This window comes from Giraffa tippelskirchi, chromosome 12, assembly GCF_054371585.1.
Source record: "Giraffa tippelskirchi isolate mGirTip1 chromosome 12, T2T-mGirTip1v1.2.pri, whole genome shotgun sequence".
NCBI lineage: Eukaryota > Metazoa > Chordata > Mammalia > Artiodactyla > Giraffidae > Giraffa > Giraffa tippelskirchi.
The window spans coordinates 33,640,897-33,650,109 of NC_137286.1; the positions used below are offsets into that span (position 1 = coordinate 33,640,897).

At 53.3% G+C, this 9,213-nt stretch overlaps 1 protein-coding gene across 3 annotated transcripts; it reads right to left on the reverse strand.

The window, feature by feature from the left end:
- Positions 1 to 1,518: 1,518 nt before the first annotated feature.
- LOC145529311 (cytochrome P450 1A1) lies at positions 1,519 to 7,947 on the reverse strand. Of its 3 annotated transcripts, none has more exons than XM_081549462.1 (7): positions 7,455 to 7,947; positions 4,193 to 5,055; positions 3,535 to 3,661; positions 3,357 to 3,446; positions 3,141 to 3,264; positions 2,909 to 2,995; positions 1,519 to 2,746 (listed from the first exon to the last, which is right to left on the reverse strand). In XM_081549462.1, exons 2-7 carry the CDS (start codon positions 5,027 to 5,029, stop codon positions 2,461 to 2,463), a joined length of 1,551 nt encoding a protein of 516 aa, XP_081405588.1. In that variant the 5' UTR covers positions 5,030 to 5,055; positions 7,455 to 7,947; the 3' UTR covers positions 1,519 to 2,460. The 3 variants fall into 3 exon arrangements, with proteins under 3 accessions (XP_081405588.1, XP_081405589.1, XP_081405590.1); XM_081549463.1 differs by having other exon boundaries at positions 4,193 to 5,119; positions 7,455 to 7,556; XM_081549464.1 differs by having other exon boundaries at positions 4,193 to 5,174; positions 7,455 to 7,555.
- Between the last annotated feature and the right edge of the window lie 1,266 nt (positions 7,948 to 9,213).

The following is a 9,213-nucleotide window of genomic DNA, read 5'->3' on the forward strand; positions in this document are numbered from 1 at the left end:
ACTCTATAGTCTCAAAATAAAAAATACTAATATTACCATTACCAATATGATTAGTGAGAACAGTTCCATAAATTGTCGTGCATATGCTGTCTCCATTCCTCCCCTTCTTTAGAATAAAGATTGGTATAGATGTTCTTTTTTTCACTGTTTCAACTATTTTAAACTGCATAATTTGGTGGGTTTGAGTATATTCACAAATTTATACAACCATCATCACTATCTAATTTCAGAATATTTCCACCAAACCTAAAAAAGAATCCTGTACCTTTCACTCTCCCCACCCCCTATCCCTTGGCAACCACTAATCTATTCAAAACTTTCTGTCTCTCCACATTTGCATGTTTTAGACATTTCATATAAATGGAAACATGCAATATGTAGCCTGCTGTCTCTGGCTTCTTCACTTAGCACCATTAATCGAAGGCTCATTTATGTTATATCATATAGGCTTTTTATTTTATTGATTTTTTTATTGATTTTTGGCTGCGCTAGGTCTTCATTGCTGCACACGGACTTTCTCTAGTTGTGACAAGTGGGAGCTACTCTCTGCTTGTGGTGCATGGGCCTCTTGCTGGGCCAAAGTTAGCTTATGGGACCCAACGATCAAACACCTTGTTCTCCATCTGTGACCAGCCATGGGATCTAATATAGTGCAGGACCTGAGCCTGGTATGGCTAATGAAGAGCAAGCAGACTGTGACGTCTGAGCTGAGAACCTCCCCCCTCCCAATACAGTGACCATAGTCTACTTCTTGGACTTGAGATCTACTGCTGTGAGACCCAAGTGAGTCTGCCTCCCATCTTTCAAGGAGGGCCCTGTGCATATATCCCCAAGACCTGGTCACCTTTCCCAGCACCCACTCCCCTGCCCACCCAGCCCGCTCTGGCTCTGGGCTTCACCCTCCTGTTGTGTATCTGGCTATTAGAGACCTGGTCACAATGAATTGGGGTCTTCTCAGTTGGCTCTAGTGGTAAAGAATCCACCTGCCAATGCAGGAGACATAAGAGATGTGGGTTCAATTCTTGGATTGGGAAAATCCTCTGGAGGAGGGCATGGCAACCCACTCCAGTATTCTTGCTTAGAGAATCCCATGGACAGAGGAGCCTGGTGAGCTATAGTCAATAGGGTCACAAAGAGTCGGATATGACTGAAGCGACTTAGCATGCATGCACGGACAATGAATTGGATGATGTGGTAATGAGTTAGTTCCCCCAACCAGCTTAGGAGGCTCTTGAAGGCACCATTTTCATTCACTTTATCTCCCCCAATGCTTGCTTCAGAGAATGTTCTTCATCAGTGTGTGATCAGTTAGGGAAGGAGGAAGGCAGTGAAATGACAGAGTCTTGTGCCCAAACCAGACTGCGAGCTGCCTAAGAGCAGTGGCTTCTGAGAGCTCCTGAGAGCACCGCCTCCTCCTCCCCCTCTGTGTCCTCCCACAGCAAAACCCACCACGAGCCCAGGCTCAGACTGGGCACACAGATGCCTTCATTCAAGATTTTAAAAATCTCCACCAATAAGGACTTCTGAATAATATCTTTATTTAGCTCAAGCAGATAGATATTTCCTACACATTTCTGGATACCTGGGTTAGAATTTTCTTCACGGCTCTCAATAAGCTTTCTTAAGCTCTCGTATATGGTAAATACAAACATGCAAGTACAACACAGGCTAAAATGAAAAGGTCCTTGCACACAAACATTTTTAAAAGACTTTTTAACACAGGGTATATTGAAAGGAGATGCAGCAGAAGATGACGCGATTACCACCCCCTCCCTCCTGATCCAGTCCTGGTGCCTGGATTTGGGCCCTCCCTCTGCTCTGTGCTGCTGTTAGACACAAGTCCTCAGCCCTCCCTGGACAGGAACAGGGGCCTTGGAAGGCCAGGTGGCAGCCCCACCCCTGCCTGCAGAGAGGAAGGTCATCTCCCCGGCACAGTGTCCCAGACCCTGGTGGTAAGATTGCTCAGCCTTATTTAAGCAGGGAGACCACCTCCACGTTAGTATCCTAGACTGCCTCTCCCCTTCAGTCTTGACGGCTCCCAATTGTCAAAGAGATTGGTCAGGTCCTGGTGTGAACTGCTCTGAATGTTTCTCAAGCCAGTCAGCCTCTGTGGAAAGCTAGCCAGCTGGTGGGCCGGGCCCAAGGGCTTTCCAAAAGCTCTTTAGAGGTTTCTGGAGGCCTGAGGACCCTCTAGCCCTTCCAGCACAACTTCAGAAGGGCTCCATTGGCTCCTGTGTGGCCCCTGCTGTATCCGCTATCTGTGGTCAGTGTGCAGAAGGACAAGTCCAGGGTGGGGGGCAGGTATGATCTCTCAGGCTTGCCCAGAGCTCAGACAGCAAAAAATCAGCCTGATAATATCTGTAGGTTTTAGGTCAAGATTTAGGCTCCCCTGGGTTAGGCCCCTGGCCTGGCTGCCCAGACAGGCCAGTAGAGAGTCTAGGCTGCAGGGCTCTCTGTCCCCTAAGAGCGCATGTGCACCTGAAAGTGCTCACAGTGGGCGTACTTCATGGTCAGCCCATACAGGGGGGTCATGTCCACCTTCACACCCGGGGTCACGCGGAATTCCACCTGATGCAGCAGGATGGCCAAGAAGAGAAAGACCTCCAAGCGGGCAATGGTCTCACCGATGCACTTCCGCTTGCCCAAGCCGAAAAGAATCACCTTCTCACTCAGTACTTTGTTGATGGTGCCATCAGTAGTGAGAAACCGTTCTGGCCGGAACTCAGATGGATCCTCCCATAGCTTCCTGTAATCGGAGAGAAGCAGCTGAAGAGGCAGCCTGGGGACTCGGAACCATCAAGCGGGTTGAGCCCCAGCTGAAAAGAATAGGGTTCAGGCAAGTGGCCCAGAGACAGCAAAGTGTGAAGCTCAGGAGCCGGGGAGCTTTCCCTGCCCCCTCTCAACTTACTGGTCATGGTTGATCTGCCATTGGTTCACAAAGACACAGCGCCCCTTGGGGATGTAAAAACCATTCAGATTGGTGTCTCTTGTGGTACTGGGGAGAGAGGAAGCTCAGTCAGGCTCAGGGCCACAAGGAGATCTCCCTGCCTCCCATACCCTGTCCCTCCTACCACTCTGATCAGGTACATGAACTGAAGTAAGGCCCAGCACCAGACAGCAGCAGATCCATGGGGCCTCACCTGTGGGGGATGGTGAAGGGGACGAAGGAAGAGTGTCGGAAGGTCTCCAGGATGAAGGCCTCCAAATAGGGCAGCTGGAGTCTGTCAGAGAGCCGGGGCCGCCGCGCCCTGCCAATCACTGTGTCTGCAGAGCACAGAGGACCAGACAGGTCAGGGGCCACTCAGACCTTGGCTGGGCCTCCTGCCTTGAGCACTCTGAGGGAAGCCACCACCTACCCAGCTCCTTCTGAATCTTTTTTTGCACCCTGGGGCTTGTCACCAGGTACAGGAGGCTCCAGGAGATGGCAGTTGTGACTGTGTCAAACCCTGGCCAGGGGAGAACAGAGGGAGAAGTTAGGTACTGGGTGGGTCAGGGCAGCTGGCCATAGGAATGGCACAATGGGGTAATTCATACCGGCTCCAAAGAGGTCTATGACAACATTAATGATCTTCTCATCCGACAGCTGGATATTGGCATTCTCGTCCAGCCTCTTGTCCTGACAGTGCTCAATCAGGCTGTCTGTGATGTCCCGGATGTGACCCTGGGTAGGGAAGGTCCACAGGTAAGGAAGATCCCAAACCCAGACCTGCCTCTCCATCCAGACCTGGTCCCTTCCCATCCCTAGCATCTTCGTCCAAGAGGTGACCACACCCACCCCACCCCACCCCAGCTTCTCTTGTCTCTCCAAGGCTCTCTCCTGACCCAGAATATTTGCAGCCCCAACTCAAAGGACATTTGACACAGAGTCTAGTAACATTATCATCTGCACATGCCCTCTACACCTTTCTCTCCCATGAGGCCAGAAGACCAACTCTTTAACTCTTCTTGGTTCCTACCACAGCTAGCTTAGGGTCCTGCATGGACTGGCTCTACAGTAGATACTGCTGTCTGATGGAAAGTTAGAAGAGCTGGTGAATAAAAATTCTATTTTCCTGCCAAGGATGGCATCCCCTCCACTACTGGCTTCAAAATCCCAGGCTGAAGGCCTGTGAGAGCCTGCCAAACTCCACTCTGCTCCAGCTATCTCTGACTCCTGCTCCCTACCACCCACCTGCCTTTCCCTAGTCTATACCTTCTCAAACGTTTTATAGTGTTCCTTGACTATCTTCTGTACAAAGACGAAGAACCTCTGATTCAGGTCCTTGAAGAGGTCCAGGGCAGTGTTGGGCAGGTAACGGAGGACAGGGATGAAGTCAGCTGGGTTCCCAGAGGCAGTTATCTCCCCGAACTCATTACTCAGGTTGACGAGGCTAAGAAACTCTTGGTCGTCGTGGTCATAGCGCCGGCCAAAGCATATGGCACAGATGACATTGGCCACTGACACCACTACATACCTGAAGGGGTCGAAGCGCCCAGGCCCTGACATCAGCTCCTGGAACTTGCCCAGAAGGTACTCAGCCTCCTTGCTCACATGCTCTTCCAGGTAGCAGGAGGATGAGGATGATGGGTCTGAGGCAGTGGAGAAACTCTTCAGAGCATTCTGGGCCAGGCGTCGCCGGGCAGCCCACACCGGTCCAGAGTCTGGATTGAAGGTCATGCTCTGGCCATCAGAGATCAAGGTGAAGCTGTAGAGGTCGGGCCGGCCCTTGAAATCATCACCCTGCCGCACCAGGGCCTGCCGGATGGTGTCCAGGCCGCTGAGCACCAGCACGGGTGTGCGGCCGATGCGGATCTGCAGCACGTCCCCATAGCGCTGGCTCAGCTGCGACAGGACCACGTGTGGGTTCTTCCCCAAGGTCAGCACGTGCCCGAGCAGGGGCCAGCCCCAGGGCTCTGGTGGACTCTTCAGGCCTTGAGGGATCCGAGGTCGCCATGTCCTGACCACCCAGAATACCAAGCAGAAGACGGCAGAGGCCAGGAGAAGTTCTGTGGCCGAGATGGGGATGGGGAGTCCAAACACAGAAAACATGATCCACGTAGATTCCAAGGTGGTTGCTGAGAGGTGAGATGGGAGGAAAAGATCAAAAGATCTGACGGGGAGATGGAAGCAGCCAGTGTCCTAAAATGTCAGCACACCAGTCAAGAAAAGGAAAAACTTTATCCAGAACTGTTCACTGGGCATGAAATGGGAGAGGAGATAGGTGAAGCTGTTTGTTGAGCTGCCAACTCCATACCAAGAATTTCAGTCATTCATCATTCAGTCCTGGCCACAGCCTTTGTGTTAGGTGGCACTGAGGCTGAGAAAAAGTACATAACTTGCCCAAGGTCACACAGCCAGCAACAATAGAATCCAAATCCCAATCCAAATTTGTCTAATTCCAGAACACCTTAACTGCCACACCAATCTCAATGTCAGTCTGTGATTTCCATAGAACACCTATACTATTATTTATTTCATGTTTTTCTAAATCAACTTTAAATCCACCCACTTAGCACCGTTTCACACAATAACATCTGTGTGAAAATACAGGTTTGTTTTTTCCCCTAACATACATTAAAATAAGCACATAATCGATGTGTATTACCCAATTCCCCTTGAGTATTACCCACCCAACTTGGGAAAACACTACCAAAGAACTAAGGATCCCCTCTTCTTCAGCCTCATTTCACATTTGGGGAAACTGACCTCCAGAGGAGGCACTGACTTGGCTAAAGGCACCCAGCTCTCAGACAGAGCCAGGACTCAGACCTCTCAGGGAAAGTTCGCCGGGAAGATTCATGGCCCAGTCTTCCCTGTTCCTATGTTCCGGTCATAGTTACCTCTCTTTGAAGAGTGGTCAGATCAGCTGATGAAAAGGAATCTTCTCAGGACCCTCAGTTCTCTACTGTTCAAACCCAGGATCTAGGGAATCTGGCCAGACACCAGGACACAGTGGGGAGGGGTCAGGGGGCTGCCCCCTTTCCTTACTGTCTAAGCCTTAGCCTCAGCTCTCTGAGCTCAGCTGACTCACAGTTTAAAAGCAGCTGGAGGCCAACTAGATTGGGGCTCCCGGTCACAAAGTTCCAGGCCAAGGTTTTCACTGGGCTCAATTCTCAATGAATGAATAGTCTGGACCTCCCCCATTTGCCAGTCACTCTAGAGCTGTGAATAAATGGAAGGATCCTACCAGGCAAAGGCTGTAAGAAAACTCTGGACTGGAATCGGGGGAAACTAGGAATGGAGCTGAATTTAACTGACACTGACACAATACTTTCTCTCTCTAGGTTCAGTCTAGAAAGGGTGTGCAAATTCATCGACTCCTCTTTTCGAGGCGTGGGGCTATGACAGGGGCATCTTACTGATGCCCTGGACTGGAGGTCAGGACACAAGGGTTCCAGGCTTTATGACATGGCCTTGGATTAGTCAGTTCATTTTACCCTTCTGGGCTTCAGTCACATCACCTCCAAGAAAGGATGGGGCATGATCTCTGATTCAGGGTGCCCAGCTGATCTCAGATAAGAGAAAACTCAGATCTTTCCTATGAGGTTAAGCATAGTCTGACTAGTGAAGTTTCCCTACAGAAGAGCCACCCAAGATGAGGAGGTTGTATAGTTCCTACCTGAACTACTATAGCTGTCTGTCTAGGGAGGCTTCCTAAAGGAGCTGAACCCCAAAGCACATTTGAGTCCAGACTCCTTGAGTGAACTGGAGACACTGCTAGGCCTTGGCATGCCATGGGGTTCCCTTCTGCACAGTGGGTGCTTACCCCTAGCCTTAGTAAGATGGTCGGAGGCCAAGAGAGGTGTGATTGCTGAGTTTTCAGAGTCAAGTTTTTTGCAGAGGGCAGTCTCTTATACTGATCAGCCCCTAGCAGAGGCCAGAGAAGACAGTGGAACAGGGAAGGCCCCTGGACAATGCCCAGGACTCCCTCTCAGATCACCCTCCCTTGTCCAACCAACACCTCTCAGCACTGACAAGCTATGCCTTGGGAGGGTGGCTCCAGCCAGGAGTAGCTTTTGGATAAAGCAGGGTATAGCTGGTAAGATCCCAACTTGCCCCCTCATCCACCCTGACCATGGAGAAGCCTCCTCCTCACAGAGCCTGAAGGAGTGCTGTATTGGCTCCCAGCCTCTCACACCTGTGTCCTATTCCAACCTTCCAGGTGACCTCCATGGGGAAGCCCCCAGGCATTCCAGGAGTCAGTAGGGGATGAGCTGGAGCCTAGGTCCTGGAATGCTGAGAAGGGAGCAGTTCTGGTACTAGCCATGGAATCTTGGGCAAGTCCAGCCCTTCCCCTGGCTTCAGCTTTCCCACTTAGTGAGGGAAGCTGGACTGCCTCCTTACTAAGGACACTCATAGCCTCCTCTTTTTTTTTTTTTTTTTTTTGAGGTACTAGACCAGAAAGACATGGGGGCATCAAAATTTTCCTTTTGGCGGAGGGAAGCGACCACCCAGAAACCCCTAGCAAACTCACCTGCGGCTGTGAGGGGGTGCAGAGCTGGGCTAGGAAGAGTGGTCTCTGGAGCCAGGGACCCCAAAGAAGATCAGGGAAGGCTCCAAGGAATTGTCACCTTCAGAGTGAGGGTGAAAGCAATGCCACCTTTATAGGCGGCTTGGGCGTGTGGCCACGCCTCCCGGAGAGCGGGGATGGGGAAGCGGGAGGGGCGGGTTGGGGAGGAGAACTGGTCGCTTTTGGAAGCTCTGGGACGGAGAGGGAGGGGCGAGAGAGGACGCTGGGGGATAGGTAAGAACCAACTCTGGGGATGCCTCGATCAAGTGCTGGCTCTTAAAGGGGTGAAGGCTAGGGACACTTGGGACCCTCAGTTCCAAGGTACCCCTGGACAAGCGCAGAGCCCAGTTGGGGAGGAGTTTGGGGAAGAAATCCCATGATAGCCCTAAAGAGGGTATAGGGGTGCTCCATCCCGGGGCACGGGGACCAGTCACCCTCATTTTTGCACGCACTGAACACTGGGAGTGCTTTCTCCTCTCTACCAGCAGATAGGAACCAAGCGGCAGGCAGGGGCAGAACTGCCCGGTGATGACCTCCTAACCCCTGTTATTGAGTCCAGGCTCGCGTGAGAAGCACAGCGACCCCAGCCCCGAGGTCACTAGGGCCGGAAGGCCAGAGGCGCCGATGGGCTGGCACCTTTCCCCAGAGCCTCCCCCACCCCCAGAGCCCCCAGAGCCCCTAGAACCCGGACGACTAGAAGTCGGCGCTCCCTGATGGAAGGGCGGGAATGCGGGAAGGGATGGAGAATGTGCAGCCTTGCTGAGCGCGCACTAGCTGGCCGCGTTGAGCCGCCCCTAGGACCGCTCTGCAAACCAAGGGTACTTCCAGCCAGGCCCCAAGAGCCCTTGAGGTTCCTGGGGCTACTAGCGCTTTGGCAGAGGAATCGTGCGGCGAGCGGATCTCCCAGCGGCCGAGGAAAGGGTTAGAAGGAGGCTTTGGGTGGGAGTGGGGAGCAAGAAAGGGAGCTCAGGGACTACTAAAGGGGGCGGGGGGTGGGTGGTGGCGGGCGTAGATGCCTCCCCAGGCTAGCGTGCCTGTGTCTGGTACATCCCTCCAGGGGGCAGAGGTCACGCGGCCCATCCCAGCCCCACCTGGCCGGGGGCGCGGTGCCCAGGAGTTGCGTGAGAAGGACCCGGAGGCCGGCGCAGCCACCCAGCAGCCCAACTCCCTGGCCCGGCTCGGGTCCTGGCACAGTCACGCGAGCGCGGGGGGGTTGGGGGGGAACCAGGGAGCGGGGGGTGGGGTGGGGGGGAACCAGGGAGCGGGGGTGTGTGGGGGAGTCGGGGGCGGGGCTCTTAAAGGGCCAGTCTCTAGCGGAGCGTGGGGGTAGAGGTGGAGCAAGACAAGCCACCGAACCCTCGTGGGTGCGTGACTGGATGGGTGGTGGGGCGGTGCAAAGGGCCTAGGTTTGCGTGCAGAGCTGAGCTTTTGCAAACAAGCGGGCGCCTGAGTGTGTCCATAGTTTTGGCCCACGCCTGTGGCGGGACACGCAGCCCCAGCACCGCCTGGGTCGGCTGGTCTGTCCCCGCCCCTGCCGAGCCTTCCCAATGTAGGATGTCAAGGCCAAAAAAAAAAAAAAAGCTTGTTTAGCTCAATGTGTCTCCAACTAACTACATCACCCGCCCTCCGAACTCAACCGCGCTCCCCAGCCCTAGGAATGGCACTGCCATCCGCTGGCCCATGCCAGAAAACAGCCTCATCCTACCCCCTCACCTCCCACTGC

Coding starts and splice junctions, on each gene's coding strand:
- LOC145529311 (XM_081549462.1), bottom strand. CDS start 5,029: ATGTTTTCTGTGTTTGGACTCCCCATCCCCATCTCGGCCACAGAACTT. Junction 3,265..3,356: donor AAAGATTCAGAAGGAGCTGG/GTAGGTGGTGGC, acceptor TGTGCTCTGCAG/ACACAGTGATTGGCAGGGCG. Junction 2,747..2,908: donor TGGCAGATCAACCATGACCA/GTAAGTTGAGAG, acceptor CTCCGATTACAG/GAAGCTATGGGAGGATCCAT.